We start from the raw sequence: 21,886 nt of genomic DNA, 5'->3' as shown, positions 1-21,886 counted from the left end.
AATACAATAACTCTCGAAGATAAAGCTCTATACGATCAATATTAGGACAAATATGTTGATCAATATATCAAGCAGAAAGATTGGGAGAACAGGCCCAAATTTCTATCAAAACCCGAGTTCATAGCCAGAGTCAATGAAAAGGCTAAAGAGGCTAGTGTTCGTATTATTAACAAGTCTCTTACTTGGAGAACTACAACTGGAAAGGAAATTCTCTCCGAGTATCCTCCAGAAGAGGAAGCTTCCTTTTCTCACCCGAAAATGCCAAGTGCCGCTATTGTCTCTTTGCCTTATAAAACTATTGATGAGGAGAAAACCAAAACTGTTGATGTATTATATATATATATATATATATATATATATATATATATATATATATATATATATATATATATATATATATATATTTCTAATTTAGACATTCGATTCAAAAATATTTATCACATTAAACTAAAATATTTGAAATTTAAAATATATGATAATCTTCGTATTTTTTTTCATTTATATCAGATAATTAATATTTGAAGTTATGCTTTAATATGTATTATTTTATCCTTTAATTTATATATTATATAACATTAAATTTGTATTTGGTCCAAATGTAATAAACCTTATATATATTAAAAATAAAATGATATATATTACAAATAAATCTAATAAGTATTTAGAAACAAAGATCTGATGCATTAAAAAGCAATCCACTGAAATAGAAAACACAGAATTTGATATTATAATTGTGTTAAAGTCGAAATCCAAAAAAGTTGCGAAAGAATTAAAATCTCTTGAAATTTACTTTTTGATGAAAATTTGAAATTCTTGAAAAGACTACATATAAATATATATATATATATATATATATATATTTACCTAGTTGTGATTTCTATTTTTTTAATAAAAAGAAAAATTAATAGAATATGGTAAACTTTTATGCATTATTTATGAAAAAACAAGCCATCTAAGTAGTTTGATGTTCATGCCCACGGGACCAATCCCATTGAGAAATTGAACTCTAACATTATCCGTACAACAAAACACACATCAAATATTCAGGTTAAAAAATCCCCGTAAAAAGAAACCAACCATTAACTAACTCTACTTGTTATGCTCACTTCAAAATTTTCAAAGAAAATATGCCACCTTAAGCAATCCAAAATTAATATATTATTTGTTGGGACTTAATTTCTTATATATCTCAAAAACCAATAATAATAATAATAATAAAAAATTGCACCTTTAGATATGTAATGTAAGTCGGAAAATTCAATCTTTAAATCTAAAACTGGACTATAAAAAAAATAATAATCGAGTAAATTTTCCAACCAAAAAAGACGGATGTCATTCCTAAATAAACAAGAAAACTCATAATAATTAATCCATTTGAGTACAAGTCGTTACGGAATTTTAAACTTTTTCTCTCTCAAAACCAACTGGCGGAGGCAGGTGCCGTGCCGTCCGCAGAAGCTGCCGGCGGTGGAGGTGGTGCTGCAGCATCCCATCCATCGGCTGTCAAAGCAACTGGCGACAAAGGAAAACAATGGTGAAAAAGTGATTACAAATACACATAGGAAGTATTACAAGAGATAAAAGAATGATGTGTTGAGAAAGAACCCAAAAGCACTTAACTAAGCAACCTATCAATTGCTTTTATGGAGGAACTAAATTGTTGAAGTATCAAGCATTAGTTGGGTTTCAAGTATTAGTTGGGTTCAGGAATACTTTTAACCATTTAAAACCACTCTTACCATGTTTAATGACTCAAATATTGTCTAAGAATTATAGTCTTGAATCTAAAAACACAATCATTTTCTGGTTCACCTCAGACAATCACAACATAACTAATCAGTAGCATCTTAAAACTCCTGGTCAAGGATGCATAAGATGCAAAAACGATGTAATGCAAAGAACAGGATTACAAAGAGACCAAAACAAGTTTACATGAATAAACATATCAAAGGGCAGATAGCTCTATTCAAATAAACAATTAGAAACAAAAGCTTATATTCAACCTGGCTCTGGAGCCCATTCGGCACCGGAAGCAGGTACAACAGCAGCTGGAGGAGGAAGTGCATCTGCAGCACCCCATTGGGCATCGGGAATTTGCGAAGTCCATTGATCTGAGGCAAGTGGAGCAGCACTATAGTCAGCAATGCCAAAATCTGCGGGTGGAAGAGCCTCTTCCTCTTCTGGCTCCTTAGCCTCCTCAGGTTCACGATAGAAAAACAAATCCACCTGTGCAAGTAAACAATTCCCACAAATAATTGTTAATCGAAAACTAAGTCCAGGTGTTGTTTCTAAAGTACTAGTAGAAAAGTTCAATAAGATCTTTTACCATCACATCCCATTTGTGGCCAGCACGAATTGTCCCACGCATTTGTAGGACCATCCTTGCCAAAAGCCAGAACAAACATCCTATGCTATGTTTCCCCTTGTTGTTAGCCGGGATTCCAATATCAACATACCGCATTGGAGAATCAGTGTCACAAAAGGCTATTGTGGGAATGTTACCAAGTGCAGCTTCCTTAATGGGCTGCAAATCAGAATCAACAAGGCGACATCAATAAATAAAAGCATCAAGTGAATTCAAACACAAATAAATCTATGGAACAGGCATGAACGAATCATAATTGACAATATAAAGCCACCATTCTTCTTGGAGCTAAATTTAAAACCATGAACTATTCTTGATTTCTAAATTGAACACCTGATGATCAGTTCTAGGATCAGTAAGTATAAGAAGGCGTGGCTCGTTGAATGATGTCTGAAGCTGATTGGTGAATGTTCCAGGAGTGTGCCTTCCAGCAATAGCATGAGCACCAGTGTGCTGAGCAAACTTCAAAACAGCCCTCTGACCATAGGGTCGAGCAGACTGAACAATGATATCCTGAGGATTCTCAATACCCACAATAACTCTTGCAGCCAGCTGAAGTTTCTCCCACGTTTTACCAAGGTTAATGATGTAGATTCCTAACGACAAAATAAGACTTTTTACAAAGAAAAATCATACACAACCATAACTCAACAATTTAAATAACCTAACATCAACATATTGTATAGACAATCCCCATTGAGCCCTCCTTTTAAGCAAAGCATTCGAAATCTTGTTAATGAACATTAAGCGACAAAACTCAAAACAGCATCAAAAGTACTTAATGCAGTTTTGAGAATTTAGAGAAAATTCCTCAGAAAATGAAGAAAAATTTAAAGAGATAAACAGAAGAATAGCCAAAGACTGGAACTTCACAACTAAAAGTAAATATGATTCCAATCACAATAAAGTCGAGAAATTCTTGAAAAAGAAACTTAAAAACAATAGCAACACGCCCATTAGAACTTTAAATTTCAGTCAAAGCAAAAATCGCCAATAAAAAGGAAAAAAAAAGAAAGCAAAACTTGGAGCAGCAAACCAAGGAAGATCTAAAGGAAACATACCATCATTTCGGCGCTTAAAAACGTATCGTTCCATTTGAAAATCGCAATTTTTTGTGCCAAGATGAACTTCGGCAGCCAACATCATCTGAATGTCGGCCTCCTTCTGTGAGAGTTGACGCGGCGGTGCAGCTCCGGTCGCCATGGCGGAATCTGGGGATCGATGAAGTGAATGAAAAGAGGATTTGGAGCTCTTCGGCGACTGCAACTGAAGAGGGTTAGGAAGAAGACTCTAATATTTATGCATGAAAACCCTAGGTTACTAAATTACTACAATACCCTCGACTATAAATTAAGTTAATAAATAAATTTTAAAGTAAACATAAAAGTAATCAAAGCATCGTGTTGCTCCTTCTTTTCTATGTCGTCTACGAAAATATCAAATGTTAATTTTATGAAAATCACTTTTCATAGAAAAGAAAAAAATGGGGGAAACACGACAACATATAAATAAAATTTTGATGTTTGATGAATATTTTTAAAGATTAAAAAAATTGAACATTTAAATGGTTTTTCAAAAGCTTGTTGTGTATATTCTTTATATTATATTTACATTAGTTGTATTTTGTTGTCTATTTTTTATGTGTTGTTAATTGTTTTGTAATATAATAGCAATAATGATTATCAAATTTGAACTCATGAAAACGTATAAATATTGATGGAAATATCGATATGTAATGATCACTCGTTAAGATGTAATTTTTCAATTTATTTTCTAAAATTCTTCAAGACACTAGAGGGTTAAGAGAAAGAGCAACTCCCATATTTACTATATGCAACAATGAAGACCCTAGCTTTATAAAGTTACTAAAATGTCATAAATATTCTTTATCTTTTTTTTCTTTTTGAAAAAAAAAAATACCTTCAATGATAAATTAAATTAATAAATAAAATTGTAAAATAAACATGAAAGTAATTAAAACATCTTGTTCTCCCCTTTTTACAATATGAAGGTGTTAATTTTATGGAACCATTTGATTATATAAAATTTACATTAGTTACACATAACGTTTCAGTAATTACAAATCAATTATCTAATGAGTTTCACATTACAAGAAAATCTGGATCTCCCAACGTCGATTTATAAAATTGAGAGAGATCACGTTCGGGAGATAAGACATCTTCTGACGCACCCATTTGAAGAGTAGAGATGTGAGAGAACTGCTGATGCATTATTTAATGATCGGGAGATGAAAGAGAGTTGTCGACACATTACTTAATGCTTCGGGAGATAAAGAGGAACTGCCGACGCACGGTTGAGCGAAATTAGGAATTATCCTTTTAAATCCCAAGAACATCAAATATTCTCTCCGTTCTTTCTTTTCTTCTCTTTTTTGGTCAGACGTCTCTCTCCCTTCCCTACCATTCCCTTCCCTTCTTCTCTTCTTCCTTCTCCTTCTCCTTCTCTTTTCTTTTATTTTCTTTTCTTCATTTTTTTCTCTTCTTCCTTTTCCTTCTCCTTTTATCCTTATTTTTCTTCTTTTGATCTCTCTTTCTTCACAGATAGAAGAATGGAAAGAGGACACCGGGGATGTCGTAGTGGTCACCAATCGTGCAAACCGCGATGACTAACCAGGCCAAATGGGTAGATTTCTCTTGTTTGTTTATTTTTCATTTAACTTTGTATTGTTTCTTCTTTATTTTGTGATTTTATGATGAAATTTTTATGATGAATCTGCATTTTGGTTCCTATTTTATTCTATTATGCTTCAGTTTACGGGTAAAAATTGTAAGGTCGATTCAGTTTTTGAAATTTTTAACTTTGAATGAATTTTTTGAAAGTAATACTAATTCCGAAATTTTTTTCACGTAATTAGGCCCTTCATCGATACATAATACCTTCCAAATGGAAGGTATTTTTTTTTAAAAAAAAAATATAGGATCTCCCGACGCACAAGATTTAGTGTCAGGATATCCTACCACATCTCCCGATGTCGTAATCTTGTATGTCAGAAGATCCACTCTCGACACATTTTGCCTGACTTCGATTCCGACGAGCGTTTATGTATCGGTAGATCCTTTTTCGATACTTTTTTGTTTATCTCCCGACAATTTTGTGCGTCAGGAGATACCTCTTTTCATGTAGTGTCAATATCTCTTTAATTAATTAGCTTGATTTTATTTAGAGCCCAAATAAAGATAGTTTGAAAGGTCATTTGATATGAAGTTTAGATATTTAGATTTATTTTCATCTAAGATTTTAGGGTTTTGAAAATTTAATAGGGAGATTTAGAATTTTAGAAGAAATCGGTTTTAATTTGAAGGATTTGTTAATGGAAATGGATACATACATGATACATATATACATAAACATATATATGAATACATGCATATAAATGTTGATTAAAATATCAACAATATGCTAGAGAGCAATTTAATACTATGATCATTAATTAAGGTGTGTAACACAACAATATTTTTCCAGTTTATCTTCTAAAGTTTTTTAAGTATAATAATGGCAATGGATTCGATGAATGTAATTAGGAGTGAGCATGTTTAGGTCGAAAAACTAAAACAACCAATCCCCTAATTACATTTTAGGTTTACAAAAACCAATCCCCTAACCAAATCGAAGTCAAATCAGTTAGAGGAAGGTGTAACGTCGATCAGAGATGGTTTTTGTAAATATAAAATCGATCAGATGTCAGCCGAAGGAAGTTAATGGGTTGAGAGTTAACCGATCAATTGATTTTATGTTTTCTTTTTAACTCTTAGAATCCCCCAACGGCTCGCATCTTTCCTTTGTCTATCTCCAAGTCTTCGGCATCCAGCTTCCCATTTTCAACTATGTTTAGGACTCGACATTGGCAACTACTCTGTCTTCACTCGGCATCGACAATCGATATCAGTGTCTAACTTCCCAATTCCCTCAAACGTCATTCAAATCTCCATCCAGGGTCGTTAACAATATCCATCCAGCCATCAGTCTCTAACTCTCTAGCATCCCCATTCTGGCTTCCTCCCCATGTTAATGAGAAGAATCATTTGAAAAACATGTTTATGAAGAAGTATAGAGTTTCTCTTACCACTAATTGTTGGATCTCATGATAAAATATAAATTACATTGTCTAACTACCAATTCGTAGATTCTGATTGGAAATTACATAAGAGAATACTTAGATTTTATCCAATTGAGAATCATAAAGGCAATACTACAAGTAAAACCATTGATGCAATGCATAAATCATACATTTTTCTGATGGAAATACGAGCATGACAGCGGAAGAGAATTGAGAAGGAACACTCCAATTTCATTTAATTAACATGATATTGAAAATTAAGTAAAAATATAATTTCAAGAACACTGACCTTTGAATTTGAAATTCTCCTATTGTTTTTGATCATTTTCATTGATTTCAAGCCGTAGATAACCACAAAAGTCTTCTCTACTACTCTCTGACTTTAGAACGTGACTGTAGGATCGAATCGGTAATCAATTTTATGTGTTTTTAGAGAAAATGGAAAAATATGAACTCTTCCAATTTTTCTCTTCTATTACTCAATTAAGTAATATATATATATATATATATATATATATATATGTATATGTATTTGAATTTTCATGCAAAAACAACTTACATGAAATTGACAATTAATCGAAGAATTGGTGGAAGAGGTGGAAAAGTTGAAAAATTCTCACCTTTTTTTAAGAATACAATTCAATTTGGAATTGAATTTGATTTTTATTTTAATATTGAATTTCTCAAATTTAATTATTTAATTATTTAATATTGATTAATCTAAGTAACTAATATTAATAAAATAAGAATATCAAATTTCGATTAATCCAATTGAATCAATTCAAATCTCTATTCGATTTTTTCGATATTGAAATCTTATTTAATTAAGTATATTTTATTTCTTAAAATTAACTCGTTAAAAAAACAATATTTTTAACGAAATTAATTTGAACTATTTTGAATTTTCGATCACCATGTTCTAAATTTTATTACCATAATGAACTAGTAAAGGGATCTAGTGGACCTATAGATCATGGACTCTAACGGTCTGAGATTAACTAACTAAACTCTTTTAGACCAAGCTAATCAACGTTCATTAACTAACGGGTCATTCCACTAAAGTCTCGTAGTTGCACTCCACTCACTATATATATATTTATGTTCATCTGATATAACCATGATTAGTAAGTTAACCATTCACAGGTTATTTGTAATCTCAACTAGGTCAATTTATTATTTTGCTCTTCAGATTACTTCTTGTTCCTTAAGTACCACTAATCCTCTAATGAACAACTGGTTTAAGATCCATCCTATAAACTGAATCCCTTTCAGACCAATGAGAGGGTGGGACCCCTTATTCAAGACATGGATTTAGTGCATAAGGGAACAACCTATTTACTAACTCTAAAAAGGTCAAGATTGAATTCCATCTTGCACCCGATGTCTTCGTTATCCACCCGGTCTTACCCTAAAATGGGAGGCATATTGAACCAACGATAATGAGCTGCCCTCACTTATTTAGTGTGAGGCTCAAATCCGAAATAGGGAATCCTATTGAAGAAGAGAGACATCAAGGAGTGGGATGATTCTTCTAAAATGAAAGGAATGATTATTTTAAAGATAAAGTTCGAAGGAAGGAAGTTGTGTTTGAAAAAAGGCGATGGAGGAAGAATGTTGCGGTGAAAGAGTTCTACTGCGAGGAGAGTTAGGCATTCTGGTGAAGTAACGCGAAGCAAAGTCAGAAAAGAAGTGGGTGATTGTGGTCTATCGCGAGCAAGAGAAGGCAAGAAAGGAAAAGACAAGAAAAATAATTTGGCTTCTCGAGAAGGAGTAGGTGAGTAAGAGTCTGGCTTCCTAAGAAGATAAGGTTTGTGTCTCAAGGGAATATCTAATTTAGAGTAGATTTTCAAGCTTACGTGTCCAATTTGGATTTGGTTGCATGGTATAGCAAGGCGGTAAGGTGACACGTGTAAAATGGTAATTTGGAACTGACAGGTAAAGAAAATAACCAGTCCAAAGGATTAATTAGTATAAATAGGGGTGGAGACCTTAAGTGAAGTGCTGTTATTTGGAGGTTTTGCTAAGAGAGTGCAAGGAGTTGAGTTGTGTTGAAGAAGTACTAGGTGAGGAGAGGCGTTCGGGGATTTTCTTAATAGATTCCTTCTAAGTATGAGTTATGCATAACATGTTCTGTATCTCTCCGCATTATTATTATCAATGTTGTTGTTGTTGTTTAAAAAGAGAAAACTCATGCTTTTTATGTGCTGATTGGGATGAATACATGCAAACCATTAGTTTTGTTCCTATCAAATAAGTAGTGATTATGTGGTGTGCACATAATGTGAATGGCATCATGTAAACGACTGGTGCAACAAGAAATGAATTAGGAAACTTCTCAGATGCTATGGATGGAATGAACATCACAGTAGCTCAATCGTAAGATGCTGGTGAAAGCGAATCGCAATAGGCTTGGTGAGTGGGAGGATTCATGTTCTTGGTAGAAAGGAATAAGAGAAACTAATGTGAAATTTTTGTGATTTATGAAATGAGGAGTTAGAGGACGCGTTTAAGAAATGAAACTGAGTTTTTATGCTTAACTTGTATTCCCAAAAAGGTTTTACAAAATCTTCACCCACTAAGTATTTGACTTACGTGTTTAAGTTTTCGTTTCCCAGGTGTTGAAGCATTGGGGCCAAGTAAAGAAAGGTAAGATGAATTGTGACACAGGAAAGCTGATTCAGTTATCTATCTTTGGATGGTTTAAAGTTATTACATGTAGGGAGAGATGCATCCTAGTTTTGTGTGTCGGATGAGTCTTGTCTTCAAGATGGATTGCTAGGCGATCAAGGAGAAGGATAAGAAAGGGTTTCTTATACTTCTGAACACCTTAACATGGAGAGTAGCAATCTAGTGGATGAAGGAAGGCGGGGAGCTTAGATCTTAGGTTTTATTTTGTGACTTAAGAGAAAAGAAATTTAATTGTAAAATATTGGATGAAATAATAAAAGCGGAGTTATGTTTCTATTTTCTTCCCTTTGTGTTGGGTTATGTATTTTTGTTGTGCTTATCGCTTAATGCTAAAGAGTTTAAGCGTTGAAGGTTAGGCAATAAAGCTAAGTTGGTAGTTTAAGTGTTTTCCTCTGCACTGAGTTGTAAAGATTTCCTGAGTTCAAAGTGGAGCTCTACGTTGGAGATTGACAAGAGAAGTTTCGCTTACTAGTCGTTCAACTCGTTGTCTCACGGAGAGGTACGCATTGGGCGTCTAGGTAGCATGCCTCCTTCTAGTCACGTAAAATGGCCGGTGGAGGGCCAAATCTAAGGATAATCATGTGTGAACAGGAGTTCATAATTAGCTCAAGATTAACGTTAAGTTACCTAGGTCATTAAATTAAAAGAAATAGTCAGTTTTAAAATACCAACGGTGTTATAACATAAAAGTGACTATTTAATGGTTCGGTGTTATGCAAATTATTTACATAGGATGCCCTCACTTTTATGTCTTTATATGAATGTTTTAAGATCACATTGTTTGTACTCATTAACTACAAAGCATGTTGCATCCATTATGTTACCAGAATAAGGCGCTCAACCTTATTCATATACTATAAACCGTTTAGACTATGAACTCAAACTTAATTCACATTTATGTTTCTACATAAATTCAAGTCTATAAGATAGTCTTGAGACCTTAGTTTATTGGATTCAAGATAATAGTATTCTATTTCACTAATAAATAATTCAATAATCAAATTATTGAATATAATTTATAAATTACAAGTTTTAGAATATAAATTCCAACATTTTCATTCTAATAAATGGTTTTCTCACAGATGCAATGCATAAATCATACACTTGAAATTCATTTTGTAAGCTCAATGCGACTTATCAAAATATGCGTTTCAAATTTGAAAACCATTATAGTGTCATAAGTTATATCAAACATTTGAAATCACAATGTTTAGTTAACAAAGATTTTCTTTAGAAATTCACCTTTTCCTCGCGTAAATTATTTCAACATATATCATAAGGCACAAATAAACAACTTATCACAAATGTACCTATCATCTTGGTTGAGATGTCATTCATACATTCTCATTATCGAGTTATGACTGTATGGAGTAGCCTCAACTCATCAGCAAGTATAACCACTTACCATGCTTGTATAGAGTGTTTTTCTATACCAGATCACAAAGAAAGTATGAGTCATTCATTGCATAGGATACCAAAACATTTCACAAGCATAAATCATCATCCTTTTCTAAAGCATACCCATTTATAAATCAAATGGCAATATTAAATAAACATCAATACTCGAGAGTCCAAATATAATTTGAAAATTATTTTAGTTCCCAAAACATTTTAAAAACGACTCACACTTTAGATAAGATTTTCTTTTGGCCTAAACACTTAGCCCAAACTCCTTGTCAACCTCAAACATGTGATAGCTTTGAAAAGCCTTCTCAATTCCTTGTAAATTCTCTAGTGCTTACTTAACTCACAGTTTTAATTAAGCTCTAAAACTTGCCCGAAACTCTTCAATTTATACACTTTTTTTGTGAGAATTTTCTTGTCGGAAAGATTACTTCTATCCGACGGTTAGTTTCAACAAATTGCCTTCTGCCACGTAGCTCTCAACGTCCAAATTCTGATATATAAGGAATGTGGTTAAGGAATCTTAGGCCGCCTATTACCAGAACACATATGAACTTCCTTAAAGCTTGATTGAAACGCCTCAACGCGTCAAATTGCGAGAAACACTTCTAGTTGATAACTCTTTATCCCATAACTTAGGACACGATTAGGGTCTCACATATATTTATTTGTTGGAAGCCAATGTTAGGAATGAAGGTGATTTCAACATACTATAGTGGTGGAAGATGAATAATGATCGATTTGAGGTTCTTAGTCATATATGACTAGAGATATTTTAGCAATTTCAGTTTCTACTATAGCATTCAAGTTGACTTTTAGTACCGAAGGATGTGTTGTTGATTTATCACATTGCTCATCGACTCCCAAAACAATGGAAGCTCTCATATATATTTAAAATTGACTAAATTTTAATCCAATAGATCTTGAAGTTCAACATAAATTGGATGAGGCTTTAATATTTAAAGAATGTTTTATTCATATTTTTTAATGATGTGCATTTTGTAGTTGTAACGTGTAAGCTTATTGACATCTTAAACTCTTAATGATGGTGTCTTTCTCTTTTTATTCTTGTTTTTGATTTTATAGGATTTTGATAGTGGTTATTGATAATGAAAAAATAGGTTGGAGACCTTCTAGATTTTGCAAAGATGTCATTTACCAACTACTGAGTAATGTTAACCAAGACTTATAATATTCGTATCGAAGTGTTTGATGCTTTGGTTGCATTTGTGACTATGAACTAATGTTGACCAAGACTTCTATTATTTGTTCATATATATGGTTAAGATTTGTACTATTTATCTTTATTTAAGTTGTTTTTTTTTTGTGCTAATTGATACATTTAGCGGGCGCTTAGGGTATAGAGTAGATTATTATAGTCTATAGTTATTATAGTTTGTGGGTTATAATAGTTTGTGTTTTGGGTATAGAGTATTATAGTACAAGTTATTATCATCTATATTTGGGTATAAATTATTATAGTCCAAATTATAGTAGTCTGTAAAATAAATATTGATTATCTTAGGTTATTTTTTTTTTGTATTATTATTTATTTTGTCATACATTTATTTAGGTACATGAAATACTATTTTTGGAAAACATAGTTCAAACTATACATTCCACCGATTTATATACAAACTAGTTTATTACTACGTGAGATACACTTGTACACAATTCTAGAATATAGTCTCTTTTATAAAAGTTGATAAATGATTTTATTAAATCTTATTAATTATGTTGTTTATTTAATAAATTTAGTATTATCTATATAAATGATTAAGGACATTTTCAAAAGGTTTTTTTTTAAATATAACAAACCAGTAAAATATTTACACAATATAGAATAATTTTGAAAACGAAAAAAACCCACAGGCCCACGATGTGAAATACTAAAAATGTCAAGTCAACACGCGATTAATCGACCACACGCACTCGTGTAATTCTTCTTCTAAATGATCATGATACGCAATGGTGCAGAAAATGATACACGATTGTCTAGGAAATGATACATGATCGTGTATTTCTTTTTAACGATGGGAAAAATGCTTCGTGTAATTTTTATTCTAAGCAATCATGATACGCGATCATGTAGGAAATGATACACGATTGTTTAGGAAATGATACATGATCGTTTAGTTTTTTTCAACAATGAGAAAAATGTTTTGTGTAATTCTTCTTCTAAACGATCAAGATACGCAATCGTGTAAGAAATGGTGCACGATCGTGTAGAAAATGCTTAAAATCTAAACGATCGTTTAGATCGTATCAAATCAAAGTGATATTTAAATGATCTTGATATTCTGGAAGATAATCTGTACGAAAGAAAGAAAGAAAGAAAGAAAAAGAAGAATAAAAATAGAAGAAAGAAAATCTTGGAAGAAATGTGTATTTTATTTACCCAAAAGAAGATGAATGGAGGAGTCGAAGAAACCTGGAATAAAAATAAAAATAAAAATAAAAGAAGAAAGAGCTAAAGAAATCTGTAAGAGAAAATGAATAAAACGCAAAGAAGAAAAAGAAAGTGAAGTGACGAATTGTCCGCAATATTAAGAGCAAATATGAAATTTATGAAAAATTTCTATCGGCTTCATGGGCTTTTTTATTTTGTTACACGGACGGTAAATATTTTGGTATTTTGTTATATTTATGAAAATTAACCTTTTCAAAAATAACAAAATATAAAAACTATTTACAAAATATAACAAAATTCATCAAACTCTCTATAGTCTATTTAAGGTTTTTGTTTCCTCTTGTAAACGGTTTTAAAATTTTGCTATTCATGACAATTCCCCTGTATGATATTTAGATTTTACTCTAGATTTTGAAAAAAAAAAATCATAAACCTTTGTCACTTCAACTAATTTGAAAAAGGAAATGTTTTTTTTTAAATCATAATATACTAAATTCAAATTGAAATAAACTAGTATTTTAATCTTGAATTAAATTATTAGAAAATTATAATTTTTTTTATCAAATTATATTTGATGAATAAAAATATCATAAAATTTTAAATGTTTATATTTATTTGGCCACAAATTTTTTTGTGTTTTAAGTAAAAGATAATTTTCTATCTTCAAGTTAGTTAAATTGACTAACAAAAAAAAATGTTATTAAACTAAATTAGGGATTTCTATACATATAACATAAATAAGTGTATATATATATATAAAGATAAATTTTAATAAATATAACAAACTACTAAAATATTTACGGTCTGTGTAACAAATCCCATAAAGTTAGCTATTTTTTAAATATTCCAAGTTTGCCCTTCTGTCTTTCTTCTCCCATTCGTTGCAATTTTTTCTATCGTCCTTCTTGCTTTCTTCTTTTTTTTTTCCACTGCGATTTATTTTCATCGTCTTTCTTCTTTTCTTCTTTTTTTCTTATGTCGTTTAGATTTGGGTAACCAAATCTAATTTCTTTCTATCGTCATTTTTTTCTCTTTCTTTTTTCGTTTCGTTTCTTTCCATCTTCTTTCTTCTTTCCCTTCTATTTTTTTTACGTCTTTTAGATTATGGTAACAAAAACTAAAACATCGTGTATAAAGAAGCTTGAAAAAATCGTTTAGATTGAAGTAGCCAAATCTAAACGGTCGTGTAAAAAAAATAAACGATCGCGTACCAAAAGAATTAAAAAAATCGTTTAGCCAAATCTAAACAATTGTATACCAAAGTATCTTGAAAAATAAATGATCGTGTACCAAAAGAATCTTGAAAATTTTCGTCTAGCCAAATCTAAACGATCATATAGCCAAATCTAAGCGGCCAAATCTAAACGATACTGTAACCAAATATACACGATCATGTAACCAAATTAAACGATAAGAATTGAAAAAATAAATCGTTTAGATTTGATTATCTAAATCTAAACGATCGTGTACCAAATATATTACGCGCATTGTTGACGGGACATTTTTGGTATTTTCCATTGTGAGTCTGTGAGCTTTTTCTGTTTTTGGAATTGTTCTATACAGTATAAATATTTTGCCGCTTTGTTATACTTTTGAAAATACCCCATATATATCTATATATTAGTACTAAAAGAAGCATGTAAGTATATATATTAGTACTAAAAGAAGCATGTATGTGAACTTTAGTTGATATATATACAACGCTATATATATACTAGCATTATTCCTTAAAATAAAGGAAGCATTAATTTTAAACAAAAAAGGAAAAAAGAGATAATTTTAAAAAAGATAACCTAATAATAATAATAAATTAGAAAAAGAAACCTCAAAGGAGAAAAAAAGAAACATGAGAAAGTGTATTTTAAAAAATATTATTACAGTTAAACTAAAACTGTATTTTAAATGACTTAGAATTTTTTTTTCAAAAATTCATTTTTATTTAAACACTTTTGATAAAAACTTCTTAAAATAAAAATACAAATGTGTTTTAAAACTTTATTTTTAAAGGTATTTATATATACAAGATTCTTTTGTTTGTTATATATATACTAAAAATGTATTTATTAAAAAAATTTCAAGATTGATCAGTGGCGACGGGAGGTTGGTTGACAATGGTCACCGGAGTTAGTTATCAAAAGTTTGTCGATGGAGTCATCGGAGTGGTAGTCTGAGATTGGCCAATGACAATTACTGGACATTGGCCTAAACCCTAAAAATGTTTTTATTAAAAGTTTTCAAGGTTGATCTGTAGCAACCAAAGGTTGGTTGACAACAGTCGCTAGAGTTGGTTTTCAGAAGTTCACTAGTGGGGCCACTGGAGGTAGTGGTCAGAGATTGGTCGATGACGATCACCGGAGATTGGCCTAATCCTTAAAAATTCTATTAAAATTTTTCAAGGTTGATTGGTGGCAACGGTTGTCGAATTTGGCATCGAAAGTTTGTCGATGACTCATTGGAGGTAATGGTCGGAGATTGGCCGGCGACATCACCGAAGATGGTGTTCGAAAGTTGATTGACGAACTTTCTAACTCTTGAAACAAATACCTCTAGGGTTAAAGAATGTAGGACATTTTCATCTTCAGAATCTAAAATAAGTCTTATTGACGGGCAAGCTTTACACCTGTTGTAGTAGTATCTCCAAAAATCCTTATGAGCTTTTCATAATGTGGGTAACCACTTTTTCTAAACTTTTTAGCTCGATTATTCACCTATAGAAAATGAGAACTTTTTAGCTCTCTTATTCGCCTATAGATGATTAGAAATGGAAAAAAAAATACAACTATTATACCTTAAAAAGCTCGTTCCATTGCTCTTCTTCAAGATTGATGGTACCTAATAATGGATCCCAACCATTTTCTATCATATCACTCAATATCTTTTTGAAGTCTTTGTAAATTTGTCTTAATTTGTTGAACTTATTTTTCAATTGATGATGAGAATAATTATATCCTGTACTAGCATTTAGTTGGCTTCTCATATAATTCCAACTAGTCTTTGTAAATGTTGTAGTTGGTCGATTTCCTTTTACAACCTCTTCATCCATTAAGACTACAAACAAAGCTTTACTCTTATTTGACCATGGTTCCTCACCTTTTAATCCATCAATCTCAACAACGTCATCGACACAAAGTTGTTCAGTTGATTTTTGTGACATCTAGAACGTAATAGTAATTATGGATTGAGAGCCATAAAAAAACATAGAAACACAACACCAGGAAAAAAAAAAGAACAGATCTGAAAAAAAAACCCATCAGGAGAAAGAGGGATTGAAAGCCTTTTAAAACCATGGATTTCTAACATCCCCTTTTAAAACCATGGATTTCTCAATTTCACTTAACATAGAACACAAAAAGGGAAAACAATCTTGTAGGAGAAAGAGAGATTGAGAGCCATAAAAAAAACACACAAAAATACAACAAACGCCTCTGGTCATTCTCAACAAAAAAAAAAAAAAAAAAAAGATCTGAAAGAAAAATCCATCAGTAAAATCAACAAGAGAAAGAGGGATTGAGAGTCATACCTTTAACCGGAGAACGAAGAAGAAACAAGGCATGAAGAGAGATGGAGAATAAACGGAGAATAAAGAGAGAAGAAGAATCGCCAGAGAAGAAAGCCCGAGAATGAAGAGGAGAAACGGAAGGAAAGAATAGGAACGGAACGAGGAGAAACCCTTTTTTATCATTTCCACAAATTTCTTATTAAACCAGAAACGTTTCCTAATTATCTTAGTAACAAGAAACAAGAACGTTACCAAACACATCTGTTTCTTAAAAAATTAGAAACAGAAACGGAAAACGGGAAATGGGAACATTACGAAACGGGCTCGAAAATGATGTTGCAAGCAACACAAACGTTGGTGTTGAAGAAAATGATAAAGGAAAAAGAAAAAAAAGAGTTCGAAGAAATAGAGACGAATTTGGTAGTTTCTTCTCATCATTCTTAGATGTATATGCGGAGAATGCAAAGAGAAAGAATGATATCATTGAGAAAAGATCTTTTGGTTGTACATCTAGTGAAGTTGATGAGAGCCAAACATCAAGCAAAAAAGATGATCTCCATGAAGAGTTGATGGAATGTTAGACGTTTTAAATACAATGGAGGATGTTGATGGAAAGACTTATTCCAAAATATTGAAACTCTTGCATGGAGATCTTGCTTGGAGAAAGCTATTTTTGCGCATGCCCGATTCAAGAAAGAGAGATTTCATAAATAGTCTTTAGATGTCACTTAGGGATTGTTTTAGGATTATGTCATCTACTTTTTAATATTAGACTTGAACATGGATTTTGTATGTTTGATATTATGGTTTGGGAAAGTTACATAAATTTTCTTTTCTTTCATCTTCGTTTGTTTCTTTTCTTTTCTTTTCTTTTTTTTAAATTGTTATTTGGTTCATCGTGTATTATTTAGATTGAAGTAGCCAAATGTAAACGAACGTGTAAAAAAAAGTAAACGATCGTGTAAAAAAAATTATCATGTAGACAAATCCAAACGATCGTGTACCAAAAGAATTAAAAAAATAAATCTAAACAATCGTGTACCAAATTTTGAACCAAATCTAAACGATCGTGTACCAAATTTTGAGTCAAATCTAAACGATCGTGTACCATATTTTGAAAAAAAATCGTTTAGATTCGGGTCCAAATCTAAACGATTGTGTAACCAAATTTAAATGTAACCAAATTAAACGATCGTGTAACAAAATTAAAGATAGAAATGAAAAAATAACCAAATCTAAACGATCGTGTACCAAATATATTTAACATGACTACGTTTTATGTACTCAGATGGATTTGTACCTTTTTTGTGTTTGATTTAGGGATATACTGGTGAATTGATATGGACTTGATTCAAGATAATCATTCTGATGACGATTTTGATTCTGACGATGATGACGATGATATCTTCATCCTTTTTACTCTATTCTACATGAGCTTGGACAGGATACAATTTTCAAAACAATCATATAGAACCTCTGCACTGAGAGGACATGATTATATGATTGAGTTGTTAAATGGAAACGATTTCAACATTCGGGCCATACTATTTCTCTAGCTTTTAACCTTGTTTCGAAGAAAGTTTGCAAGCGTGGTAGAGAAATTATTCGCCCACCCAATATGGACACTGTACCAATGGAGATCGTATCAAATTCAAAATATTACCCTTTCTTTAAGGTAATGTGTTAATGTTTTGATTTATTTTCAGAAATATAATGTTTTAAAATATATTTGTGTTTTTTATTATCCTTTAGGATTGTATTGGTGTTATTGATAGCACTCATGTCGCTGCAAGTATTCCTCAAAATGAACAAATACCGTTTTGTGGAAGAAAAACTAGCAGGACATGGAATATATTGTGTGTTTGTTCATTTGATATGTTATTCACGTATGCCATGTCTGGTTGGGAAGGATCAGCAAATGATTTCGCATACTTCTAGAATGTATCAAGAATTCCAAGAATAAATTTCCTATGCCTAAGAGAGGTAAATAATTATGTGTTTTTTAGAACTTTAATTCCATATTTGACTTTATGATAATTTTTTATTTACTTTATTATATGCAGATCAATACGATCTTGTCGATTTAGGATATTCAAATATGCCAGGATTTTTAGCACCATTTCGAGGTCAAAGATATCATTTACGAGATTTTAAAGAAAGGAGACACCGCCCTCGAGGTAAAGAAGAAGTCTTTAATGACATTCTTCACTGCGAAATGTCATTGAATGTTGTTTTGGTGTGCTGAAGGCTCGATTTCCTATTTTTAAGCAAATGCCTCCTTACCCGATCAAGACACAAAAATATATACCGATAGCATGTTGAACAGTTCACAATTATATTAGATCGAATGATCGTTAAGATGATCTTTTCAATGACTTTAGCAATGAATTAATGATCGTTAAAGATACACATAATTTGTCGGCCAATTTGCAAAATGATATAATTGAATTAGATGTGAATCGACAACATCTACGAGAAATGACCCGAGTGAGAGATGATATTGCGAATCAAATTTGGGCAACATTTGAAGGATAGATACAATTTTATGTTTATGTTATTCTTTTTATTTGTGTAGAATGATATAATTGAATTAGATGTGAGTTGAACAGCATCTACAAGAAATAATAAAAACAGGAAACAAGAAACAGTTACCAAACATATTTTCTATTTCTGTTTTTTTTTTAAGAAACAAGAAACAGAAATAGTTATCAAATACATTCCTGTTTCTTGTTCTGAAAAAAAAAAAAAAAACAGGAAACAGGGAACAAGAAACAGAAAACAGGGAACATAAATGTTACCAAATGGACCCTTTAAATCTTAATCCTAATCTACAACTAAAACTAGACATTGCTCCAAACAAGAAGTGAAGGATTATAGCCCACCCACTCTACTCCACTTCTAGCCCCAAATATAGCTTAGACTTTTAGACATTTAAGTGAACGGATTATATTGTGCTTCTTTCTTTATTGTAATAGCCCCAAACATGCATTTAGTAGTTTAGACATCTAAGTGAGGTTTATATCCTTCTTTCTTTATTGTAAGTTGTAATGTTTGAAAATTTGAATATTTGATAATACAAAATGCAAACAGATTGAAGTAGACACTCTTATATTAGCTTTGTTTTCCAAGGAAAAAAATGAAAGCTCTTTTTAAGACAATAAAATGTTAAAAGTTAGATTACTCTTACTTAAAGTTAAATCATAAAACTTAATTTCTCACATTCAACTTAAATTGTATTACAAATTTACAATAATAATTTATAACAAAATCTAGCCATTTTTCATAGCAATTACAAATTTATGGGATTACTTTTACTTTTTACTTTCTTAAGAAATAGAGTAAGCTTTTCATTTGGGTGAAAATATTAAATAGAGAGGGACAACAAGAAGAAAAAGAAAAAAAAAAAAAAGAAAGTTGATAAGTTTTTTTCGTCAAAAGATAAAATAAAAAGTAGAGAAAAAAATTTAAAATGGAAAATACTGCCAAACCGACTGACTAACATTTTAGTTGGTCGATTTTTGTTGTGAAAGACAGTTAGAAGCGGTTTGGATTTTTCCATACCAATTTGAGGTCGGTTATAGTCTGTTTGGTCAAAAAACCGACTCCGATCAACTGTTAATCACTCCTAACTATAATGCTTAACGAACTGAAGTGAGTTTAAAGGAAAATCGACTCCAATATTTATTCTAATGTAACCAGGAAAACTCTAGCTTGACAAAGTTATTAATATACACTCGGTGATTGTTTTTCTTTAAGAAATACCCTCAATGATAATTTAAAGTAATAAATAAAAATTTAAAATAAACATGAAAGTAATTAAAACATTATTTTCCCCTTATTTACGATATTGATGTCAAGGAAAATATGGAGGTGTTAATTTTATGGAAATCATTTTTGTAAGATAAAATTAAGGACAATTTTCATAAATATAACAAACTACTAAAATATTTACCGTCCACGTGACAAATCCTATAAAGTTAGCCTTTTTTAATATTCCAAGTTTGCCCTTCCATTTTTCTTCTTCTCTTTACTGCGATTTCCTTCTATCGTCTTTCTTCATTTCCTCTTTTTTTTTTTCACTACGATTTCTTTCCATTGTCTTTCTTCTTTTTTTTTTTTTTTTACGTCGTTTAGATTTGGGTAACCAAATATGATTTCTTTCTATCGTCTTTCTTCTTTTTCTCTTTTTTTTTTCGTTTCGATTTCTTTCCATCGTCTCTCTTCTTTTCCTTTTTTTTTTAATATCGTTTAGATTAAGGTAACGAAATCTAAATGATCATGTATAAAGAATCTTGAAAAATCGTTTAGATTGGAGTAGCCAAATCTAAATGATCGTGTAAAAAAAATAAACGATCGTATACCAAAGAATCTTGAAAAATAAATGATTGTGTAAACAAATCTAAACGATCGTGTACCAAAAGAATCTTGAAAAAATTAGTTTAACCAAATCAAACGATCGTGTACCAAATTAAACGATAGAATTGAAAAAATAAATCGTTTAAATTTGGCTATCCAAATTTAAACGACCAAATCTAAACGATCATGTACCAAATATAGTACGTGCGTTGTTGATAGGACATTTTTGGTATTTTCCATTGTGAGCCTGTGGGCTTTTTCCGTTTTTGAAATTGTTCTATACAGTGTAAATATTTTGCCGTTTTGTTATATTTTTTAAAAGACCCCTAAAATAAAATATTGATGCTAATGAATATTTTACAAAATTCAAAAAGTTAGTAAATAAACATTTAGTGATTTTTCACAAAGTTATCATGTCTATGTTGTAAAAACAGGGCACAACCAGAATATGTAAATCTTCACTTTCTTCCACTTTCATGGAATTCTCTCAAATGTGACTCTAGAAAGTCTAGAGAGAATTCTTCCAAGAGTCCCCGAAGATTGAAGTTCCTTTGAAGATACAAGCTTTCTTCTAAGACTCCAAATTCAAGAACATCATGTGCTCCACTTCCTTAAATCAAGCGTAGACATTTAATCGAGAAAGAATAAGAGGATCAAATACTATAGATGGAACTACATCGCATAAAATCAACATAAATATAATATCAGTACAAGTTTAACTCCACGAATTACATTTCTTTGGAAATATCATGTGAAAAATTGGCATGTCCAGTAGGACATCTCTACCTCTCATCTCTCTCTCAACACTCAAATAAAAAAACCAACTAATGGCACTAAGGAAAGTTGCATTAAAAGCTACTATCACAAACGACATTTACACTAGACTTGTCACTCAGAGTCATTCAAAGAGGACATGCAAGAACAAGAACAAAGTTTTGTCCTCACAAAGAAAAGTTGGGAACAACTGATGGAATCTCCTAAAAGTGGGATCATCATCAAAGAGAATCCTTTGTTCGATAACTCTACTTCTGGTTCTAGTCTATTAGAGGAAGAACCACACCTTGAAGCAGTGTCTCTCAAGATGGT

At 31.3% G+C, this 21,886-nt stretch overlaps 2 protein-coding genes across 2 annotated transcripts; both read right to left on the bottom strand.

Moving 5' to 3' along the window:
* Nucleotides 1–1,256: 1,256 nt before the first annotated feature.
* On the bottom strand, nt 1,257–3,667 carry LOC103501303 (40S ribosomal protein SA-like). Its single transcript, XM_008464843.3, has 5 exons — nt 3,427–3,667; nt 2,699–2,961; nt 2,327–2,524; nt 2,004–2,226; nt 1,257–1,512 (listed from the first exon to the last, which is right to left on the bottom strand). Exons 1-5 carry the CDS (start codon nt 3,566–3,568, stop codon nt 1,415–1,417), a joined length of 924 nt encoding a protein of 307 aa, XP_008463065.1. The 5' UTR covers nt 3,569–3,667; the 3' UTR covers nt 1,257–1,414.
* An 11,875-nt stretch (nt 3,668–15,542) lies between these two features.
* On the bottom strand, nt 15,543–16,099 carry LOC127148681 (L10-interacting MYB domain-containing protein-like). The gene is made up of 2 exons (XM_051082877.1): nt 15,734–16,099; nt 15,543–15,653 (listed from the first exon to the last, which is right to left on the bottom strand). Exons 1-2 carry the CDS (start codon nt 16,097–16,099, stop codon nt 15,543–15,545), a joined length of 477 nt encoding a protein of 158 aa, XP_050938834.1.
* Nucleotides 16,100–21,886: the final 5,787 nt, after the last annotated feature.

Source organism: Cucumis melo, chromosome 3 (genome assembly GCF_025177605.1).
Source record: "Cucumis melo cultivar AY chromosome 3, USDA_Cmelo_AY_1.0, whole genome shotgun sequence".
NCBI classification, from domain to species: domain Eukaryota; kingdom Viridiplantae; phylum Streptophyta; class Magnoliopsida; order Cucurbitales; family Cucurbitaceae; genus Cucumis; species Cucumis melo.
Note: the sequence above shows the minus strand (reverse complement) of the source record. Positions and strands in the feature narration are given on the sequence as shown.